Source organism: Pezoporus occidentalis, unplaced genomic scaffold (assembly GCF_034315485.1).
Source record: "Pezoporus occidentalis ecotype Australia unplaced genomic scaffold, CSIRO_AGI_Poc_V1 ctg213, whole genome shotgun sequence".
In the NCBI taxonomy this organism is placed as follows: domain Eukaryota; kingdom Metazoa; phylum Chordata; class Aves; order Psittaciformes; family Psittacidae; genus Pezoporus; species Pezoporus occidentalis.
The window spans coordinates 671701-695211 of record NW_026913997.1 but is presented as its reverse complement, the minus strand read 5'-3'; the positions used below and the strand labels follow the sequence as shown (position 1 = coordinate 695211).

Here is a 23511-nt window from a genome sequence, read left to right as displayed (position 1 = left end):
AATGAGGAAGAAGACTCAATTCACTGAATGACTTGGAATTCAACCTGAATCTTCTCAAGCACATTTAAGTAACTTTTTCAACTACTGAATGCTCTGTTAATGTAATGAAGAACCCTAACTGTAAACTATTATTGCAATGCATTCAGATGGTTATTTTTACAAATAAAAATGGTACAAATACTGTTGGAAAACTGAGTAGACTTTGTTTCTTTTAAAGGATGGGGAAAGGCTTAAGAATTGAAGAAGCTGAAAACGCAACTGTATGTCTTTCTGCTGTGTACTTCCCTCATATGTAACAACCCTTTGTCTTACTAAGCCCGTTAGTATCACTTCCTCTGTAACTGAAAAAAAAACCCCACAACCCAAATCCAAAAGAACCCCCAGAATCAGTAACGTTTTTTGGTCAGTTACTTTTACTGGCAGCTTCCATGGGTGAGCAACGCTAGCAGTCGTGGGTGCATCGTGGTAGTAGTCCCACACAGACTAAAATCCAGCGAAGAATTTCTAAAGCTAGTAAAGGTATCTAAGTTGTTTAAAGCAAGCAAACAAACCACCAACCACCTCAGTAACGTCTTTTGTATGTTGAAGATTTACGGATGTTTAAACTGCGAACAGGCCAGGAGCCGTAAAAGCACCTGAGACCTGAGCAGGGGGCGCGAACCGCAGCGAGGTCCCCACCCTCGCTCCTGTCAGCACCGCGACCCCGCAGACACCTGGGGAGGGGGGGGGGCATTTTGGAGGCTGCAAATGCCTACAAGCAGCGGCCGGCTGCGGAGGGGGCCGAGGGGAAGGAGTCTCCTCACGCCCTCAGGCCGTGGGGGTACCCTTGCAGCAGCAGCCGGACTAAGCAGGCGCAGGACAGCAGCAGTACGATCACTTGACCTCCCTATCATGGCGGACACGCCGTCCCCCCGCAAACTACTGGATGGGGGAAGCCTGTAGGCTCCTGACCTCCCCGTGATGGCTGCCATGACATGGCGGACGTTCCCCCTCAGCGTGGCGGAGCAGCGGCTGGACAATCACCGGACCTCCTCAATATGGCGGCCTCCCGCTCCCGCCGGCGGCCAGGTTGAGGCGCCGGCCGGCCCGCCCCGCCCCGCCCCGCCTCCCGGGCGGTGGCGCTCCCGCCCCTCTCTGCCGTGCCTGTGTGCGCGGACAGCCCGCGTGGGGAGGAGGGCTCCTCTCCTCTCCGCTCCGCTCCTCACCTCAGCGCGGCGGGGCGCCATGGGGCGGGTGGGGCGCCGACTGCCAGCGTTGGCAGCGCTCTTCTACGGGGCACTGGCAGCGCTGGTGCTGCTGGGGGTGCGGGACGTGCTGTTGGTCTACGAGGAGAACCGGTGCAGCATGACCTACATGTACGAGTACCCCGAGTACCTGGTGAGTGAGGGCGGCGCTGAGGGAGCGGGCGGCGCTATAACAGGTGGGAGCTCCTGCCGCTGCCGGGGTCCTGCCGCTGGGCGGCCCCGCGAACGCTGGGGCGTCGCCTCCCGCCTCGCTGCGGCCGGGAGCCGCGTGTGTGAGGCGCAGCCCTCCCGAGGCTGGCTTCCGCTGCCCTGCTGCAGCTCAGGGCGAGGAACAGCCCTGAACGCGCCCGGCCGCGGGTGCTCCCCGAACTCGGGGGGCTACCAAGTTGCTGAGGCGGCCTCTGCAGATCTGTAAATGGGGCACAAATAGCAGTGGCTCGTTTGAGGGGTCGGTGTGTTTGGCAGAAAGCGCTGTCTTGGCTGCCTGCAGTACGGGTGCACCTTGGATAGGTACAGCAGGGAGAAGCGGTGGTATGCCTGTGAAGTAACCGACGTGTTTCGTACCGCCACCTGTATAACAGAAAACGAATAGAAAAGCTCCGCTTTTCTAGCCTGTAAATGCCCGCAGCTACCTGTAGTCCTGGTAAAAGCAGTCAAAAGCTCATACAAGCTTTGGCAAAGGGGGAGAGGCAGGGCCAGGTCCCTGACAGCACTCACGGAGCTGTCGCTGACCGGGAGGCAGTCTTGTACTTCCTGGTCCTTTTTGTGACTTTGGAACAGTGAAGCAACCACTGGTGAATCACTGAGATGCAAATATGAGGGTATTTCTCAAGCTAGTGAACAGCAGCACAAAGTTTTCTCAGTGAGCACTTTGTAGATGGCACACCCTATGATGTATGGGAGAACGTGTAAATCTCTCTGAAGTTCCTCTCACTTCGCTACTGAAGCCTTTTAAAAACCTCTGAAAACGTCGGATCAGCCTGAGAGAGAAGACTGCTGGTGGAACTCTTGTTTTGCAGACACAGTGTTAGGGTTTAAGAGGGGGAGGATGTGTGTGAGTGTGTGTAGGCTCACTGATAATACTGCATGTAGTTGTCGAAAAGCAATTAATCTTTTTTAACAGTAGTTCTTAGTACAGGATTTTCTGCCCTATGAGAAGCATCCCAAAGCATAATTTTGTGGCTGTCAGACATTCATTTAGAATTATCTAGGACATAATCTAATTATTCTAAATAAGATTCTGTTCTGAAATAGGCTGCAAGCTGGCTTGAACAGTAAAGAAGATCTTAAAGCAAAGCCTTACTACCTAAATTTGTCATGAAACAGACAGTTAATTTTTGGGTCTATTAACCTTTATTTGTTAACCTTGACACAGTCATGTTAGCCTACAAAAGAGACCCTTGGAATAGCTACAAGGGTTTTGTCAGTGCTGTAGGGCAGAATTGGTTAAGCGGCTGTAAATACTTAAATACTGTGTGGTAAGTTCTCAGATCTTGCAGCCAAAACCTGTTTCAGTTTCAGTCTGAAGCCAACCAGCAGAAAGTTACTAGCAAAATCTGTGTTATGTTATTGGTGGTTGCCTGAAATTCTTATCTGCTGCCACACTTCTTTTGTGTATACTCCTTATATTGGGGCATAAATTCTAAGCATCTTTAGGTAAAGCACTGTGCTGGTAGGAGATGCAAGGGCAAGCGGTAATTCCGTGCAGGAAATATAAGTCCCAGCTGGCTGTATTGTATCTCAATAGTAGGAATTTAAGGTGGAAAGTACCTGTTTTCCCTTCCAGATTGGGTATCACATTGCAAAACAGCTATTTGAGCAATTAAACATTGAAAGTTTCAATTCTTTTGTGTCTAACAGTGTGGCTTGGCTCGCAGTCAAGCTAATACTAAGTAATGAAATAAGTTTAACCATCTTTTATTGTGTGAGTGGTTGAATTGCAGAGTTTGAGTTTAGGCTACCCTTGTCCTTTTCAGCTATGTTCGGTAAGAGATTTGGAAGTTAGTAATGAGGACTTTTTCATCTAAGCCTAATTTCTCTAGGAACCAGGATGAAAAATGAAGCCTACATTGACATTGTAAAAAGTTACTGTAGCTCATTAAAACCAATTATATAAGGAATGATGTGGGAATTTGGAATTTAAAACCACTGTTATGGAACATGAACTTCTCTTTTCCTTCAGAGTTATGCAGTTTCCTTCAGTTTACTGACACCTCACCTCCCCTCCCCAGTATTTTGGTGATACAATTCTCATGGGTTGTGTAGATTTTAGCTTTCAGCACTGACCTGAAGAAGTGGAGCTCATTAATTGTATGTTCTGTAAAAGTTTTTTAGAAGAGAATGAACCAGGAAGATACTGTGGAAGAGCAGTTGATTTTATCTGCCAGGAAGTCATATAAATGTATCTTGATAGCATTTAGTTTAGTGATGGAAACTGATTAATTTAAAATCGGTTTTGTGGATTTTTTTCTTCACATAATTTTGAAAGCTGTTGAAAAAGGAACAGTAGAAAGGAATGAGAAAGGGACAGTGAGGTCAGTGAAGTTGCAAAGGCAAGATGATGGAGAAAAGGGAAAGAATGTTGAAAGGATGATCTGAAGACATAAGCTCTGAGAAAAGCTTAGCATTTTTTGTTCGCAATGAAGGAATTAAACATGCTGTCTGAGTATTTTGTTATGTTACATAATATTATAAAAATATTTTCATATATATTGTAAAGTATGCATTTTAAATATATATATCAAACATCATAAGAAGAGGTTCCAAATAACCAATTGAGTTGTTACAAAATCAGGTGGTTGTCACTAGGCCACAAAACTGACTCAAATCATCTAAGGGAGCTCGTACCACATCTGTAATTTACCCTGACATAAGAGTTGTCATCTGACAGTCGCCTACGCACCCCTATTCTCAAGATTTATCTTTGGTAGCAGGCACAGTGGCACATCCTTGTTTGGAGTTACATGGTATTGGAAATGATTCCAGACCTGTTCACGTGCATTAGGTTAGCTCACATGCCCCAGTTTCTGGTCCCAAATTCTAATGTCCTGGGAGAAGTAATTAGGTTTGGACATGCTTTCCACCTGGAATTCCCCCTGGATTTACTTTGTGAATGTGCATCTTTAAAAGATACAGAAACACATTATTTGTAGTTTGTTTCAAAGCCAGGCAAAGTCAATAGCTGTTTAAAATAAATAACTGCAGCAAGTCATTATGCACAGTAATACCTACTTAAAATACTTTTTTTTTTTTTTTAAAGCAAACCCCAGTTTTCAGTCTGTATTCTTTAGACTGTAATTTAAAACAATATATGAAACATAAGCCAACTCACTTAAATGACTGAATAGACACTGTTTTCTTGTTGGCAACAAAATAAGAGGTATTTGTTTTCTTTTTAACTTTTGCAACAGAAAATAAAACTACCCAAGAAAACAGCCAGACGATACCCAGCATATGAGCTGTATCTCTATGGGGAAGGGAACTACGCCAAAGAAAACAAAAATCTCCTACTGACAGGAATTCCAGTTCTTTTTCTTCCTGGGAATGCTGGCAGTTACAAACAAGGTAAGTGTTTAGCTGAGTTACAGGTATTTTATGAAGAGGTCTCATATTGATGCATTAGTGGCAAGAAGTTTTCTATTTGAAATAATACCAAGTCAGGATGATCAGTCCTGTTAAGATGTAGATATCCTAGTTAGTTGATGGTTAATTTCAAGCAGTCAAAATAGGTTATTTTTGGTTTGAAATCAGTTAAACACTTGAGCTGTAATATTTTTCTGGAGTGAGACTTTAACTTTGGCAAGCCAGAAGCAGTAGAGTTTGTGCTGTACTATGGCACCCCTGCTATAATTTTGCTTACAAACATCTAGTTGGTTTTGATTTGAACATGCTTAGAGCAGTTATGCTAAATAAAACAAGACCTGAATTTGATTAGAAGAAACTGAACAAGGTACCATCTGTGATGTTGAGTAACTGCATGCTGTTGAAATAGGCATTATCTTGTGGCTTGCCCTGTAGCTTCATTATTTCCTGCTTCTTTATGTAGTGGTGTTTTTTCCTTAGCATCACCTTCCTACTTTACACACAGCCTGCTGTTGTTTTTCAGGTTATACCCTATTACACTTCAGTGCTCCAAACGAAAAGAAGTAATTGTTTTAAAGCATTTTAATTTTTCATTGTAAATACAGAAATTAGTAGTTTGAGAACAAGAAGTATTGTGTTTAAGTGTTTATTTAGGTATACAGTATTCCTTCCAGACTGGCTTTGTCAGACTGTTATTTTTGTTTTCTAAAATGGCCTCTGAAACAGTAACACTCTTAGTGACACTCCTAGCAAAGTTGATGTGTATGAATGGGGAAAACCACCACAGTCTAAACCCTGATTCTTACTGTGATGATTCTTCCTCATATTTGCACTAAGCTTGATGATTAAATTAGCTGATTTCAGGGAAACTTTGCAAAATTATTTTCTTTAGGAACACACTCACTTAGCTTATGACAAAGTAAAATATTTTACCAACTCAGACTTTCAGGAAACTCATGCAGGCACAACAGCATCCAAAGAAGACTGCAAACATAACGATTATGAAGGATGCCATATGGACTTTTGTAGTTGTGCGTAAAATATTGCAGATCTGTGAATTAATGCTGTCTCTGTAAACATGGCAGCACATCACTATGCAGGAAATAGAATCGTACTTTCAGGGCATGTTAGGAATCAAAAGGAACTATCTGAATAAAAACCTAAACTGGGTGAGTAGAAGTACTACATGCTATGAATATAATGTGTGGATAGAATTGGCAAATATTTAAATACTTTGAGAAATTGCTTTGGGGAGACTGGCAGTAAGTCATATGTGTATTTTTCAAAATCTTTGTTAAAATAAATTTTTCTGCCTTAATCAGTGGCTCAGAATAGTTTCTGTTTTATTATGGAATTTAATGAAAATTTATATTTTGTTCAGAATTTAATGTGGGATAACGCTCTCATTCTGATACCTGGATGAACAAAGAAAGTGTTGCTGCTGTTCTTTTCATAGTTTCTTAAAAGCTGTGAATATTTGCTGAGCACTGAAGAGAGAAGTGCTGCTGCTGCCACCTTTGCTGGGATCATTATTGTCACAGAATCATGGACTCATTTAGGTTGGAAATGACCTTTTGAGAGTCTTGAGTCCAAACATAAACCTAATGCTGCCAATCCACCATGTCCCCAGGCACCACATCTATAAGTCACTGAAATACCTCCAGGAGTAGTCAGTCTCTGGACAGCTTGTTCCAGTGGCTAACAACTCTTTCTGTGAAGAAGTTTTTTCCTAATATCCAGTCTAAACCTCCCCTGGCATGATTCGAGGCCATTTTCTCTTGTCCTATTGCTTGTTACCTGGGAGAAGAGACCAACACCCACCTTGCTACAACCTTCTTTCAGGAGGTTTTGATATGTTACAGTCACTTTTGAAACATATTAATTCATCATCTTTAAAATGAACCTTTTAAAATGTACAAAATTCAGACTTGGAGTAGAAGGTGGTTGTCTGTTTTAATTGTTGGGAATGAGCCTGAGGTTGGGAGAACCAAGATCCCAGTTCTATTTAGGAATCTGTCACACACTTGCCTTGTGGTCTTTGGCAATATTCTTGTTCATTTTACCATGATCTCCAAGGTATAAATACGTGATAAGATATTTAATCTTTTAAACGCTTTTTGTCTTTTTCAAACCATTTTGAAAGTGATTTTATTTCTTATTAGCCATAGTTAGAATTGGTGAAGTGATTGATCATGAATCAGATGTATAATATCATGAAATCTGTTTGGGTTATTGAACATACAAAATATTTCAAAAATATTATTTTCCCATTTCCTGAGATTCACTGATATTTGTTTGATACATTGCTTTCTACAGCAAACTTTTTGAAGAAGGAGGATTCTGCAGCCTGCAGATCTCTGAAACAATTGGACTCTAGAATAACCTTGCTTCTGTGTGCCAGATTTGGGCAGACCTTTCTGGCCATTATTGGTTATTTTATATACTTGCTTTTTGGGACTTTCTTTTATTTTCTTATTTCCCTATCATGGTTTTTTATTTGCAGCTGTTACTGTTCCCATCCTGCCATGTCTCCATGGAAACTCAGGGACAATTCTGCACTCAGAAGGCGGTATTAAATAGCAGGCAGGGTTAGATGGAGAAGACGGGTCAGAAGCAAGAACTTGTAAACCTAATATTTTCTCCCTCAAGGTTTCAGGTGGGAAAGTTTAGTTTTCCAGTCCTCTATACATCAAGCAGGGTTTGGTTTTCCAATCATCTATACATCTCAGTGGTATCCAGGAATATTGTCTTAGTCTTCAAGGGAATTTGAAAAAAGTTTAGCAGTAGCAGTGCCTCTGGAGTTGAAGTCAAGAATGCTCATTTCACCTTCTTGTCCTACCGATGCTAAGAAAGGTGTAAATGAGATGACAAAAGCAGTGCTCAGGTGGAAGAACATAATCCTTGATCTTGTATAAATTTTGTTTTGATCTAAAATATCTCTGTAGTCAGTGGTTAACTGCCATAAGCATAGCATGCAGCTCTTGGTAACTCATTTTAAACTTTCTTTTCATCTGATAAGTTTTTGCTTTTCCACATTCTTCTGTAAGCTCTTGTTAAGATATGTTTACTTTTTTTTTTTTTTAAATCAGAGGGATTCCTATAAGAATAGGAAATAATTATATCTTTTCTCATTTTACAGTTCAGTTCTGACAGTGACTGGCTGATACTTTTTATCTAATTATTTGTATTTTCAAATCTGCTTTTGTAAAACAAGTGTGGCTGCACATGGGAAAAGAGTTTATTTGCTTTTAGATGTCTCTTTCATCTCAAGTTATTTATAAATAATGTGTTTTAAGATAACATTTGTCTCTTAATAGATGATATATTTGTGTGTTTGTCTATGATGGTGTTAAGCAGCGAGTATTGGACTATTCTGATTGATATGATTTCTTTTCCTAGTACGTTCTCTTGGCTCCATTGCACTTAGAAAAGCAGAAGATGTTGAGTTCAAGTATCATTTTAATTTCTTCAGTGTCAACTTTAATGAGGAGTTGGTTGCATTGTATGGTGGTAGTCTGCAACGACAGACCAAGTTTGTGCATGAATGCATAAAAGTAATTCTTAAGTTGTACAAGGTAAGTATGTGATGTATGCTGAATGATGTACTTGCATCTGGGAATGGAATTCTGGCTGCCTTTTCTGCCGGAAAACTGAATGATGAATAAAGGAAGGAGACTTTACAATGTGCATAGATAATTGAATGTGATAATAATGCAACAGAAAATTGCTGTTCTTTAGTAGATTTTTAATACACGTGACAACCCCAGAACTTTGGTTAGGGTCTGTATTGTGTTTCTAAAGAAATACTTCTATGCGCAGTGTATGCTTTTTTTGTAGCAGAGATGTTATCTTTCCCTTGCTTATTAAAATACTAATACAGCATCACGATCCTTGCAGTTTTCTGTAGGAAAGTTCTTTGGTATTCTATGTTCCCAAGACTCTCAGAAATTAAAATAAGCCTAAATTGCTTATGTGTGCACAGGCTATATAATATTTCCTTTTGAGATGGAAACTTCATGTTAAGTGTGTTAAGTGTGCTTTTTTGAGACAGCAAATAAATTTGTATTCAGTTTGTAAACTCGTCAGTTTGATACTAGTTGATATTATCCTTGAGATAATGAGTGAATTGCTGCAAAAAAATGTATCACCATAGTTCAGTGTCAAATCTGTTTGTGATGTGTTACTCTTTGCTTAAGGATCGAGAATTTGCGCCGAGCAGTGTTGTAATAGTAGGTCATTCCATGGGTGGTCTTGTTGCAAGGGCATTGCTTACTCTGAAGAATTTTAAGCCTGAACTTATAAACCTCCTTATTACACAAGCCACACCTCATGTTGCACCTGTAATGCCTTTGGACAGATATCTTACTGGTAAGTATTGCAGGTTATTTAATTACATTGTATTTCTTTGTTGAACATCTCAAGCATTAATAGATGGGATTCTTGCAGATCAACAGCAAAAGGTGCTCTTTAGTTTACTTTCTAATCTATTCCTTTGTTACTCAGCTGGTTGGTTGAGAGCGCTGGGATGCTGGGAGAAAGTAAAGTGATACAAAATGGATTATGGGGACTTGAGCTTCTGGAACTCTCAATAATTTGTAATTATGCTGAGTTGCAGAGTGTGTAACTAAGTTTCTAAGCTCTCCAGTGAGTGATGTTTTTTCTTTCTGTTTTGTAAACCGTGACTCCAGTGGCATTCTTTATCAACTGAGTTGCCTCAATAGCATGATTTCAGTAGAAGTTGCTGAATTTAATGTTTGTCATGCCCAAAGTCTGGGGGGTGAGAATATTAAATATAGATCTATCTATATATTTTATGTAGTATATTTACACAAAAGATGGATTGTATTTTCTGCTCACCTAAATAGCTGTGGCATAAAAAAAGTGCCACAGTATTGTCATTATGCAGGTACTATACAGTTCTTGAAAAGCTAAATTTGTCTAAACTATGCTGATGTAATGTGCTCAGTGATAATTGTGCTGCTGCATGTAGATGTTTAGGTAATTTGTGAAGGAAAGGGAATAAACATTTATTTTCATTATTCTCTGTGGCACCTGAGAGGAATGGATTATCTTCAGCTGCTGAATTTGATTTATTGTGCTTATGTTAATTCTCCTCCAATTGATTGCAATGCAGTGCTTCTTCCTTGCTGACTCTTTCTGGACTGTGGCTGTCCTTCAAATTTATCTATGGCTTGCTACTGTAACAATATATGTGCTCAGCTGACATAGAAAGTGTAAGCATATCTGCCTTTCATAACTGCTACCTCCTTGGGGTTAAAATAATAATTTTCCTTCCTTATGTGACTCAAAAGTGATAATCAGAGCTTGAATGCCTCTAGGGGGGACTTACAGAAACTGTTAGTTAAACATTTATGTAGCTTTTTTGTGTATCAAATAGACTTATGGGGAAATTGTGATTTATTTTAATATATTTTATAGATTTTTATACATCTGTAAACAATCATTGGATTCTAAAGGCCCAAGAGTTAAGAAATTTAACTACCCTTTCTGTGGCGGGAGGATTCAGAGATTACCAAGTTCGTTCAGGACTGGCTTTTCTACCAAGATCAAGTCAACATGACAGTGCCTTATCTGTTGTGGTAAAAAAGCAGACTACTTTTTGGGGTTTTCATGGAGCTGTGTTAAATAGTTATTTATGTAATGCATGTATTGGTGTCTAATTATAGTCTATATGTGCAGGATATGATAAATATAAAGCCCCAAAGTAGGTAGTATATGGTTGGTTATAAAATCAGAACTAGTTGATGCAGCATAAATGAGTGTCCACTAATAAGAGTATGTACTGGGGTTGATTTGAATTATCTACCACTTGGTACTGTTTCTTCTCACCACCTTCTTGCACCTGTCCAGATCCAGAACTCAGGTTTCATTTTCCAGCATTTTTGCAAGAGATGTGTATATGGAGACTAACAGATGTGCAGTATAGAAGTAAACTGTTTGGCTATAAAAGAGAGCTTTGGTTTGGGGCCTTCTTTTTGTATTTATTGCTTTTCAAAGTACTGAGGAATAGAAAGGATGTACTGGATCATCAAGTCCAGTCTTCTGCTTTTGCAGGCATCTGTCTCCTTCCAAAATTAAAGCAGTTAGGTTTGTCATTCCACCCCCCTGCCATCAACCTGTTCCTTACATGGGTGAAGCTGGAAAACACTCCCCAGCAGGGAGAAAATGTTTAATTTCCAACTTCCATTTACTGCACAAAAGGCAGTTTTTAATTGCATTTGCTCTGACATCAGCTTGAAATGTTGTCTAAAATAGTTGCATTCCCTTGGTGTTTACCTCCCTGTCTGTTGTACAGAAAGCTGTCTATAAATAGCCTCAGCTCTGATCCTGCTACACTAAGATTAACTCTGCATTCCCTTTGTCCTAGTATCCATTCCCTACATCTGCTTTACTTTCATTTCCATTGAGTATTGGTGCCAGAATTTTGCATGAGATCTTGCTCATGTTGTGGTACCAGTTTTTTCTTGTGTGAGTTTGGTTTGGGTTTTTTTTTGTCTTGGGGATTTTTTGGTGATTTTTCGTTTGGTTTGGGTGTTGCTTTGGTTTGCCTTTTTTCTTCCCAAATGTAATGCGTTAATAGTTCATAGCTTACTTGAATCAAGTTGTACAACTAGGTGATGAGCTCCATTTATGGGAGGCATTTTTGATATTATTAGTCCCTAAAACGCAATACATGCAATACACTTATACAAAGGAATAGCTTCCAACTGCCCAGTTCTTTCTGCATGATGTTCTGATGCTGCTTTCTGTTGAGAATGCCCTTGATTTTTCAGCAGCAGCTTTCTATCTTGTGTGCCAGGATCACTTACTAAAATAGTAAGATTAGTCATAGAAACTGTCTTTAAAGAAATTTTTTGGTAAGTTTCCTTCACACCATTATTTGCTCTTTCACCGTAGTGTCTGCTATGTAACATAGATAACTTGGCTATTTTGTATTACAAGTTCTGTTTTCAACTGCTTTAGCACTCGTAAGATTTTTGACTGAAGAAGTCATTGTATTATACTGAAGTCCCTGAAATGCTTCAGATAAACATTATTCTTTTTAGTAATTATGCAAATATGTTTAAATAGGGAGGGGAAAGGCTTGCTTAGAATTTTAAAATGTTGAATACTAACAAAATCTGCACTTCTTTCCTTCCCCAAACAGAGCTCAGCTGTGCCTAGAGCTTGGGCCTCAACAGACCATCTCTCCATAGTGTGGTAAGCTAATGACAAAGGTTAATCACCTGTCTGTCCATCCCTCTGTTCTCTACTGTTATCACATTATACAATAATTTAACTTCAGCATAATATTACTGCAACATCTCTTCTGACCACTTTCATTCCCCTGGATATTTCCTTTCTGGATTTAACCTTACTTATTCTGTCTTGTAGGTGCAAAGAATTGATCCTGGCTACCATTAGAGCTTTTTTTGATCTCATAGATGAAAATACAAGGCAGGTTTGTACACGTGATCTCTTGTGTATTCCCCCATCACACTTTCTACTTCCATTCCTGAATGCTTAATCAGGACAAATATTACCCTATTGTACAGAAAACTCCTTTTTGATTATTTTGAGTCATGCTGAGAAAATTATTGCTGTTTTATACCAGTCACTGACAAATCCTGTGGCTTTGCATTGTTTCACCAATGTGTCAGAAATAACTAGGTTTAACTCAGTTTTTATTGTTGACTGTTTGATGCTTTATAGCTGGGGCATAGGTTACACTTTTCTTCCATAATGCAGCAGGTTTAGTTGACCTTGCACCATGATAAACAGATTTTGCTATTGTGTAGCTTTGAATGACCTCTCAATGGGTGTTCAAGTTACCTTCTCTGACTATAAAGGGTGCAAAACTGTGATAGTTTAACTGGGACATAATAATTCTCGCCATGTGGTGTTGTCATATTGGCCTGCATGCATTTGTGGTGTTCTTCTGCAAATAGCATTTCCAAAAATAGAATCATAGAATCATAGAAACATTAGGGTTGGAAGGGACCTTAAGATCATCTAGTTCCAAACCCCCTGCCATGGGCAGGGACACCTTGCGCTAAATCATATCACCCAAGGCCTCGTCCAACCTGGCCTTGAACACTGCCAGGGATGGAGCATAGAATGCAAGTAAAATACTAGCATATCTGTTTACCTTCAGGTACCATTATTTACTGCTTTTCTAAATAAATACCCTGCATCTTACCTTTTGAAAACTGTTGGAGAGATCTGCCATTATACTCTGTTCTTTCTGAGATGTTATGAAGCACTAAACATAAATTGGAATTAAGGTCCAAGAAGTTGAAAATATGTAACAGCAGAGCCCCAGACATAGAAGAGAAAGGCTTCCAGGTGTTCTTTTTGAGGCAATTTGAGGCTGACTTCTCTATTTTACTAGGTGTATCCGCTCTAACATGTGATTTAAAGAGATAGAAAGGGGGTACAGTTGTTCTGGAGTTGACTGACAGAGCCCTGGAAGGTAAAACTTTTCAGAAATCAGTTGTAATGTCACAATTCTGAAAAGGTGAATAGGCAAAAATCAGTCCTGGAAATTATATTTTGAATACCACCCCCCCCCAAAAAAAAACCAACCAAACAAATAAAACAACCCCAAACAAAAGCAGATCCCACTGTAGCGCTGCAGCTGTTTGGATGCTTGAAATGTTAAGGTGTGATGTTATAAGCTGGATTTGTGAATTCAGTCCAGTAAATATAACTGAGGATTTTCCCTAAACTCTGGTATAAATGTGTTATTTCAGGAAGAATGCATGTGCATCTATAAGAAAAGTATGGTAGAATGGTTTCCTTGTGTTAAGAGTAGGCAAGCATATAAAACTCCTAAAAGTTTCAGCTATGCTTTATAACATGTTATAGAATATGTTAATTACATACAATATATAATAAATAATCTATATATTATATAACATAATATTTCACATAACATGTTTAGACTTTCTGTATTGCAGTGATTGACTACTGATGGCGCTTCATGATTTTGATTGTTGAATTTGGAATAGTAAATATACCATGTCTTGTAGCAATTGTTCCTGCCTTTCATCCCCAAAACTGTATTGTTAGCTATGATCATGTCATATAACAATACTTACAAATAAGCATGTTCTCAAATTTTATTTTACTATTTTTTAGATAACTGAGGATCCCAAGAAGAGGATGTCTGTACTGAATCACCACTTTGTGAGACATCCTGCCAAGATATTTGAGGAAAATCCTGAAGCTTTTACAGAACTCACAGGTGAGCATCAGTTTTTCTTTTGAACAGGATTCAGTGACACTCATTTGTTAATAGTTACATCTTCTTACTGACAAACTTCTGGAATACATTTTGTCTTTCTTCAGACATTGCTAAAATGATATATGGGTTATAGACCCAAACTGTGAGCTTTTGTGTGGTTTCTTCACATGAAAATCTGTCATTTTTATATGATGGGAGACAAGCTGGAGTCATATTTACATCAAGGTGTTCAGTAGAGAATCTCAGAATATGGGAATAGCTGGATGTCAAAAGTACAGTCTAATACATGCTTACTTCCCATGACTGTGAGAGGGATAATATGGGTGTAGAGCCATTGTGTTAGTTCTGTGCTACTCATGGAAATCCTGAATATTCAGATCTGCTTAATCTTCCTTTTTTTTTCATGACATGGCAGCGTAAAATGGACTGCACACAAATGGTTTCCTTGTGCTAAGAATGCATAGTTAAAGGTGTGAAATTTGACTGCATGAAGTCTTAGGAAGAAACCAGAACTCTTGTGGAGCATGGCTGTGTTCTCAGTTTTGCTGAAGTGGGCTGAACCATTTTATGAAAGCCATTTTATTTCAGGAATTTTCTTACTGTAAGCTTTTGCAGAGCTACTAAGGTAGTTTGAACTTCAATGCCCTGTTTTGGCTGTCCTCATATGAGAAGGCATTTAGGCATTGAAGTGAGTATGGAGCACATTCCCACAAAAATGGTTAGCTCCTGCGCATAGGACATGAGGGAGAGAGGCTGAGTGAACTGGGTTTTTCATGCTAAGGAGAATGCTAAGGGGGATCCTGTTGCTGTTTGTTTATAAACCGAATGAAGGATTGCAGAGGTGAGGCTAGACTTTTCTCATAGGTGCACAGTGATAACACACAAGCAGTAGAGTCCAGTTACAACAAAAGAAATTCCAATTACATATTTTTCCTTAGAAACCCCAGCCAGTTTCCTGGCTGGTTTGACCACCAGGAGGGGGGGGTATACACTGGAACAGGTGCCCAAAGAAGCTGTGGAACTGATTTTCTTGTTTGTTTGTCTTTTTATTTGGTCAGGTTTTAGCAATAAAGAGGAAAAGATTTAAATTAGATTTCATGTTTGCATCTTCCTATTTGTGGTGACTTCCTGACACAGCTAAATTTCTATGATGAACTTGTTACTCTAGTTATATAGAAGAAAGATTCAAACCTTCTTGCATGATAACTTGCATTGTTGATATCTCTGATATCTTCATTTTTTCTCTTACTCTTTTTTTTCTCCAGACATACCTTTAAACTGCTACTCTTTTCTTGTACATGGTATTCACTTCGTCGTGGACTTGATTCTACACAAGTTTCTATATTAGTTTTCTTAAAAGTCAGGAACAGAGATTCTAATGTTCTGTTCCTAATGTTTCTTCAGCTTTAATCAGTCACCCTGTAATAACATTAATACCATACAGATATTAATTCATTTTGTTGCCTTGAGAGCTTTATTTCAAGATCCATAAAGCTTTTATTTCACAGTGAATATATAGTAGTTATAATGGATCCCAGGGTTTTGCTGTTTCTTAGGTAACCGGTGATAGCTGTTGCATGTAATTCTAAACAGAAACAATCCTGAGTGATGATTAAAGCTTATAAATTTTATGGCCATTTACAGGTAAGAGAAAAGATCTTGGTGATAAGTAAAAGACAAGATTTTGGAAATAAGGAGAATAGTTCCTGCAGTGTGGCATATAAAACCATTTATTTTTAGGAACTTTCACGTGGATTACAGTCAAAGCCTCAAAATGGACTTACTCAGTTTACAATGTAAGTAACTTTTTTTCCCTCCTTGTGTATTACATTTATTTTTTTTTTTTTTTACTGATGAGCAGTTTTTGTGTTTTTTTTTTTTCTTTTAAGGATTCTGATGGAAAATATTTCACATTTCCTCTTGCAAGTCACAGAAAATCCTACAGTCATGTTTACTGTGAAAGCACTCTGTTGGTGAGAAAATACTTCTTTAATGTCTTGAGTTTGTTTATAAAGCTGCTTTTTTTTGTATTCAGTTCTATTGCAGTTTTAAGACAGTTTAATGAACAGTTGTTGAAATTGCTGCCATCCATTTACGTTCACAGCTTCATTGTGTTAGATGTACTTCCTGTTTTATCACATCACACTTAGTGTTCAAGATCTGAAACCTTCAATGCCACCTGATGGCATTGAAGGCATTGAATAAAACCTTAGATGTTTTATTTTTGCCTCTCTTATGGCTACCCCCAGATGACTTTCTCCTTTAATTTAGTGCAGTTCTGTACTGATGGTTTTGAATGAAGAAGTTATTTTTAGTGCTGCCAAGATTCAGCCATACTTCTAATTTCACAAAGATGTTTATAAGTTTGCTTTCCCAGAATAAAATTTAAGTGGGCCTGAAAGGCTACAGAGGTCTTCCACTAAGCAGTGGAACAAAGTGGAAGCCAGAGGAAAAGCCAGCAACTTCTGAGTTGTCTCCCGTGTTGAGAGGAGAGGTCATAACGTGCATTTCTTAGATTTTTAGCTTAAGACACATAGGTTCAACCAAAATGGTTTTGTTTTTAATATTTTTTTGAAAGGAATGAATATAATATCTTGGCAAACTGGAGATGGGTAAATATGCTTTTCAGAATAATGTATTTTAGATGAGTGGCAACAAAAATTGAGATGCTTTCCTATTCCATCCTGCCTGTCCTGGTTGCCACTCCTTCCCTTACCAAAGAGGGTCACATCACCACTGTGGGAAAAAAAAAAAGATAGTATTTTCTTTGTGCTTTTCTAGTTGTTCTTCCCAGTGGCACCTTCAGTATCTCAGAAATCTGAGAGACTGTGTTTGTCTCTTGCTTTTACACTTTAGCATTTGATATCCTTATTAGGGTTTGGTCACTATAGTGTTAGCTGCTGCTGGCACACTTAATAGAAAAGGAGTGAGATGAGTATGGAAGTTTGTTCCTCTTTTCCCTAAGTTAATTGCACCAAGATTCAGCCATGTGAGGATTTTTAGGACAGTTGCTGACATATGATGCACTGAAACAGCTAGCGTGTAGAAACTGGAGAAGATTATCAGTATTAACTCCTGCATTGTTTGGAGTAAAGAATTGCTATTTTTAATGTATTTATCTATAAATATGGGTACTTACATATGTAATGTACTGGTTTATGGTATTGACTTTACAGGACACAAGTAGCTGGATTTTTGGCTGTATGAACAGTAATTCACCAATGTGGTGAGTATAAACAGTTCCTGTGCTATATTCAAATGGATCTTGTGGGACTACATTTGAATTTAAATCATGTAAGATATCTTCCTCCTTAGGGAGAAAGCTATTGGGAAGTAAATTTCTTACTGTGAATAATTCATACTTTCTGTATCACCAAAAATCCAGGGAAGGATAGGTTTTCTTAAAATTACTGCATGAATGCAGAATAGTCAAACTTTTTCTTAAGCTATATTTCTGACCTTCATAGGGGTGAGAACTTGCTCTTGCTCTCTTGTGGGTGCTGTGTGCTGAGCTGGATTCCCTAAATTGCATGTTCTCTCTACATCTTTACATCTTCTAAAGCGTCTCTTTGAAATCCTATGACAGAATACATCAAATGTCACTCCAAGCTTTTAACAGAGTAGATTGAAGCATTGCTTTATTTTTTAATAATTTCAAAATTCCTGTTGTCATATGAAAAATATGTAGAAATGTGGGTGGATTTAGTGATTATTTGAATCAGGTTGTTACAATCCTTACAAAATTAATCTAAAACACTGGCTTAGCTTACATTTGTAAAAGAAGCTCAAAGTAAATTCAATTGACCCTTCAGATTAGGGAAAGCTTCCAGGTGGAATTGCGCTATAGTGTTTTATCTGTTCTGGGGTCTGTGCTGAGGTATATAGCCACTGGGTCTTGCCTTCAGCAGACAGCCAGAAGTCATAATTACTTTTTCCTGATCCATGGAAAAATTGGCTGTTACTCCTTTGTATAACCTTTGATCAGCATCAGTTGCAGGTTAGCTTAGTTCAGGACTGCTACCTTAAAATCTCATCTAATAATAGTGGTTATGCTGTGGACTGTATCCTGAGATCATGTAACACAATTTATTTAGGGAGAGAGAAATATCCCGGTATTCTAAAAAATCATAACTTATAACAACTGCAGTTCAATGTATTAACTGAATAAAATATATATCATTTTAGAATTGCTTTAGTTCTAGTTTTAGTTTATATATCATTTTAGCATTGTTAGCTCTGTAGCAGCTAACAATTTTTGATTTATATGGTATGTTTTAGATGTTCCCATAGGAAAAATTGGTACTTTTGATGTTCAAAAGATGCTAATAAAACTGTTCATTCAATGCCAGTGCTGGTTTAGCTTATTATGAATTTTCATTATGTGTCTACAGTTACATGGCTAATAACTGCTGAATGTTTTATGTATGACAAAGTTAGAACTTTACTTAACTTGTTTTTGCAAAACCAAGATTTGCAGTATTTGCAATGATCACAGTTTGATAAGTTACTATGGAACTAAGTGCAGTAGGCCCAAACTTGTTCTTATTTTAAAATCTCATGAATCCATACCGAGATAGAAGAAAGCTGGTATGTTAGTCTACTGTTGTACTGTAATACCTGCATAATGAATATGCTCATCCTTTAATGTGAATGAATTTTTACAGCCTGGAAGCTACTGACTTATCCTGGAAAGCTGAGTTACTTCCAACCACCAAGGTAAGTATAGAACATAACTTGTAGGAGGGAGAGGTGCTTTCTGGGGTAGCAGCATGTATGGGAGAAGGATCTGTTCTGTTTACAGCATTGGAATATGCAGTTTTACTCTAAAGGAAGGGGTCCAAGAGGTGGACATCTGGGAACTGGAGAGGGGCAAGCTAAGGGGTATGCTTGGTAATGGCTTTTAGTTTTTCTTTTCCTTTTAAGGTTGTCATGCTAAAACTTCAGGACCATCCTTCTTTGTCCCACATTGTCATTCAGGTACCACCCACAGTTGGCAATAAGGTAAACAAAAACATTAAATGCAGGAATTGCTTGCCTAGTGTGTTCATAGCTTTCAGATGCCATGATGGAAGGAAAAGGAAGTATATTAAATGTGTGCCAAGTTAGAAACCATAGACCTATGCTCCAGTGTGGTTTGAATGTAACTTTATTTTCTATAAGCACAGAAATATTTTCACTTGATAAAATGCCAAATGCGAGACATGGCTAATACTGAAACATACAAAGCAACAGTTCTCAAAACACTTCTTATTGGAAGTTCTAATATTCTTACTTGTTTTTCTTGATATTCTGACTGAGTTACTGAATATTTATCTTTTTGAGCAGTCAGTTCTGTTATCCGGGCTAGCAGAAAATGCCATAGATAAAGGCACCACATATGGATTGAGGGGAGAAGCATGGCGCAGATAACTTTACAAGCTCTGACACCACAAATAATGTGGTAGACTGAACTGTGCAAAGTTTAATAGTTCTGAATCTCACAGATGAGTTGGATATACTTGCATCAAGGTCTCTCAGGATACCAGGAAGAGAAACACTTGCAATGAACCTAAGCAGACACTGCATATTGCCCAGCTAGGTCTGGCAGGCCTTTCTAGTGAGTCTTGAAAATGGCAGAACTCTGAACTGGGATATAAAATCTAAGTAGATATGACATTCCTTTCTGCAACACAAATGCAGGCTCTGCCGCTTTGGTATAATAATCCATGAAACAAGAAATTATTCACAGCTGAAGTGATTACAATTCTCAACTCTAAGTGTATCTCCAGATACTTGTGACAGAGACGTCTTGCAGTTAAATTAGTAATACGCAACATTCTGGATTAGCAAAGATAGATGAGAGCTCATTTGTGAAATGCTAAGTTGCAGTCCAGTGTTAAAGCTTGGAAACTGCTTTTAAAAAGTAAATAAATGCTGGATTTACAATGGGGTGGAAAATATTTTTCAAGTGAACTAAATGCTTATTAGAGATGGTACAAATCATACCTGCTGGATACTTTGGTTTGCTTTTGCGTGATTAAACTTCAGGAGACAAACTAAAGTTTCTTTTTGCTTAGGAAATTGTATTCAGGGTTTGGAGAAACTGCTGTCATTTTCAAACCTCCTCCCTGCCCCCAAATAAAAGGAAAGATGTACCCAAGAAGCCGGGATGTGAACTGGATTTTAGTAATTCTCAGCTGTTTGAATAGCCTTTTGAAGGCTGTTGCAAATGGGTGAGAGCTAAAGTAACCTGGAAGTTATGCTTAAGCTACCCAAGCTTGTATGGCTGTGTGCAGAAACAAACTACCTGCCAGTTGTTTGTTCACACTATCAGTGCAGTGCAGAGAGGTGGCTTTTCAGTGTTTGTGTCTTGGACTCTGCTTGAGCCTGTGAATAGAATCTGGCAAATGCAAAGGCTTTATAGTCCTGTGCTTGGTTTAGATCTCTATTTGATATCCTGAATTGCAGTATACTTTGAAGTGTGAATTCTTCAAAGAGGATTCCAGAACAGTACAGCTTCCTGTAACGCATCTGTTTTCATTTGGTAAGTATAGCTCATTACTTTTGGGAAAAAATGGAAAACTAATATTACTAATATTTGGATCATAAATGTGCCTAAAAATTCCCATGATCAGGAGGTTTTTTTGTGGTTTGTTTTTACTGAAGTTAATACTACTTTTGTTAGTAACAGACAAATAAGAAATGTGGGGATTTTGACTAATATATTTATATATATAGAAGCACATGAGTCTCCTGGAAAAAAATATCAGAAGATGCAGTGAGTTCTCAAATAATTTTATCTAATATGTGAAAATAATACATCCTTTATAGGGCTTTCTTCAAGCAAAATTCTATTAAATTCAACTGGCTTACTTTACAATGTACAGCTCCAGCACTTCAACCGAGTAAGAACACTACTTCATTTTTTTGGGTAATGTAACCACTGTTTGGAGAATGTAAATGATTTTTTTTTTCCCTTTTTTCTTAATGCTCTAGATATATCAAGCTTTCAAAATTTATATAGAGAGCCACTGCCAGTCACTCAAAGGTAAATGGAAGTCTTCTAAAGTACATATTTATAAAACAAAGTGTCGTGGTTTAACCCAGCCATAACTAAGTACCAAGCAGCCACTCACTCACCCCTCCCCCCTTGTGGGTTGGGGAAGAGAATTGTGAGGAAAAGAAAGGTAAAACCTGTGGGCTTAGGTAAGAACAGTTTAATAATTGAAATAAAGTTAAATAGTAGTAGTAGTAGTAATGAAAAGGGGGACAACAAAAAGAGGGAGAGAAGTAAACCCCAAGAAAGACAAGTGATGCACAATACAATTGCTCACCACCTGCTGACAGATACCCACCCTGACCCAAGCAGTGACTGGTCCCTTCTGGGTAACTCCCCCGTATTTTATACTGGGAATGATGTGCTGTGGTATGGAATACCCCTTTAGATAGTTTGGATCAGGTGTCCTGTCTCTGCTTCTTCCCAGCTCCTTGTGTCCCTCCTCACTGGCAGAGCATGAGAGACTGAACAGTCCTTGATCAGGGTAAATGCTGCTGAGCAACAACTCAACCATCAGTGTATTATCAGCATTGTTCTCAGACTAAAGCCAAAACACAGCACTGCACCAGCTACTAGGAAGAAAATCAAATCTATCCCAGAGGAAACCAGGAAAATTCTCAAGACAAAAGCTGATGGAAGCAAAAGTCCCCCCATGTAGTGGGGTTTAGGAAATACTGTTATCTCTTCAAATGCTTCTGCTAATATCTCTCAACTTTCCACTTTTTGTTAAGAAGAATAGCTCAAAGAAAATCTGGAATTAGTCCTCATTTGTTTGGTTTTCTTACATCTCAGCAAAGGGAAGTTGAACTTTCAGTAGGATTCCACGTTATGTTGAAAGTGTTTCTTAAGAATACAACATCTGGCTGGGATTTTTATTTGCTAATTATGTGGCTCAAATTTGAATGTTGAGCTACAGAAACTGAAACAAAATGGGATGCTAAAGGAGTTTGTTTAAAAAAAAAAAGTGATTGATTTATTAGCTTGAATCTACAGCTTTGTGTTGAAAACTAGAAGTTTTCTCATAACTGTCCTGCCTTTAAACACTGATGTGTGTCTGTCTTGTTCTGTAACAATATGAGTTAAAAAAAAAGTCATTTTTGTTCAGTGCTAACTGCACTGATTTGCATTTCAATGTCAGTTGCAATGTTACTGTAAGCCCAGTGATTCTGTGTAGCAATCTACGTGCCACCTCCGTTTTAATTGCATTTAGGTGTTGGAGATAGTTGCCACATCTTGTTCTTCTTTGTGTTTTTTTAACTCTTTTCCATTTCAGAAAGAACACCTAGTGTTTACAGACTTCATATACCCTGGTCACATGAAGACTCCATAATTGTAGCAAAGTAAGGGCTTCAACAATTGTAACTTATTTCTTGATAGATTTTTGAAGACAGATTGCATGCCACTGTGTTCATATTTCTGATGAGGTAACTTCTTCAGTTATGAGTTTGGCTTCTGCATCTTTTCCTCATTTACTTTTCTGCCATTGTTGACAAGGTCATTTTGAATTTTCCCCAGAATAAGAATATATACTAATTCTTTGTTTAATAGTTCCCACTGATTTGCTCAAAAAGGAAGTCAGATTTGCTCGTCTGAAATTCTCTGCATAGTCTTCGACCCTTCATGAGTGGGGATTAGAGGCTGCTATGGATGCTGTCTTCTCCCTGTAAACCAGGGTTTGGATTACACAGCAGCCCTAAATTGCTTCAGCAGCATAGTCCTGACAAAATCAAATGATATGGCTTGAAACATGAGTCACTCGTGAATCGCAGTTAAACAACCTGACTTTATTTTAGATAGCTGGAAAACTGCCTACCTTCAGGATACCTCCCTATTCCCCCCCCCCCCTCCCCCGGGTCTTTTCTAACAGCATAATACTTGCAAGAAACTGAATTGTATTCTTGAGAATTGGCCTTCCTGTTCTTGTTACTCAGCATATTTACATGTTCTGTGAGGCAGTGTGTACAGCAATGCTAAACTTGTCTATTGTCATTAGTACCATGTTCATTATACCTTCATAGTTCAGGGAGCTGTGGACTGAGGATATTATGTAGTTCTTTGTGATAGGATAAACAAGTTCATTGTACCATTTTCCTCATAGCTTGTGGTAACGCTTGTGTAGTGAGTCTGCTTTATGTGCACTTTTTGAAGACTAAGGCGTGTTTGGGTTTTTTTGATTGTAAGGACAACAGTTACAAATTGAGTTGTTGTTTCAGAATTCCATCTTCAACTGAGATTTCTGCAAAGCTGCATAGTGCTCAGCCTCAGAATGAGAGCAGGGTTCCAGAGTTAAATATTTACTCTTCCTCAGACTGTCAGTACGAAGTGAGTAATACCCATTTACTTTATAGCTAGTTCGAATTGCTGTATAATTTTTGCATAATTCAGTCTTTAAAATGTGTAGC

General features: G+C 38.5%; 1 protein-coding gene across 6 annotated transcripts in view; it reads left to right on the top strand.

Moving 5' to 3' along the window:
* The first annotated feature begins 1097 nt into the window (after positions 1-1097).
* The window catches only part of PGAP1 (post-GPI attachment to proteins inositol deacylase 1), a 160839-nt gene continuing 138425 nt past the window's right edge, over positions 1098-23511 (top strand). For 3 of the 6 annotated variants that reach the window (XR_009965034.1, XM_062619650.1, XM_062619649.1), the window contains exons 1-18: positions 1098-1377; positions 4655-4808; positions 8226-8401; positions 9023-9194; positions 10266-10426; positions 11995-12047; positions 12222-12288; positions 13968-14073; positions 15814-15869; positions 15963-16046; positions 17250-17299; positions 18738-18789; positions 18997-19074; positions 20521-20596; positions 20884-20957; positions 21049-21100; positions 22383-22449; positions 23323-23431. Coding sequence is in view for 5 of the 6 variants with exons in the window: in XM_062619650.1 (XP_062475634.1) it covers positions 1225-1377; positions 4655-4808; positions 8226-8401; positions 9023-9194; positions 10266-10426; positions 11995-12047; positions 12222-12288; positions 13968-14073; positions 15814-15869; positions 15963-16046; positions 17250-17299; positions 18738-18789; positions 18997-19074; positions 20521-20596; positions 20884-20957; positions 21049-21100; positions 22383-22449; positions 23323-23431 (1740 nt within the window). In the remaining variant the exon portion in view is untranslated. Of the gene's footprint in view, positions 1378-4654; positions 4809-7329; positions 7483-8225; positions 8402-9022; positions 9195-10265; positions 10427-11994; positions 12048-12221; positions 12289-13967; positions 14074-15813; positions 15870-15962; positions 16047-17249; positions 17300-18737; positions 18790-18996; positions 19075-20520; positions 20597-20883; positions 20958-21048; positions 21101-22382; positions 22450-23322; positions 23432-23511 lie in introns of those variants that run through there. The other 3 variants (XM_062619653.1, XM_062619651.1, XM_062619652.1) reach the window with 3 other exon arrangements.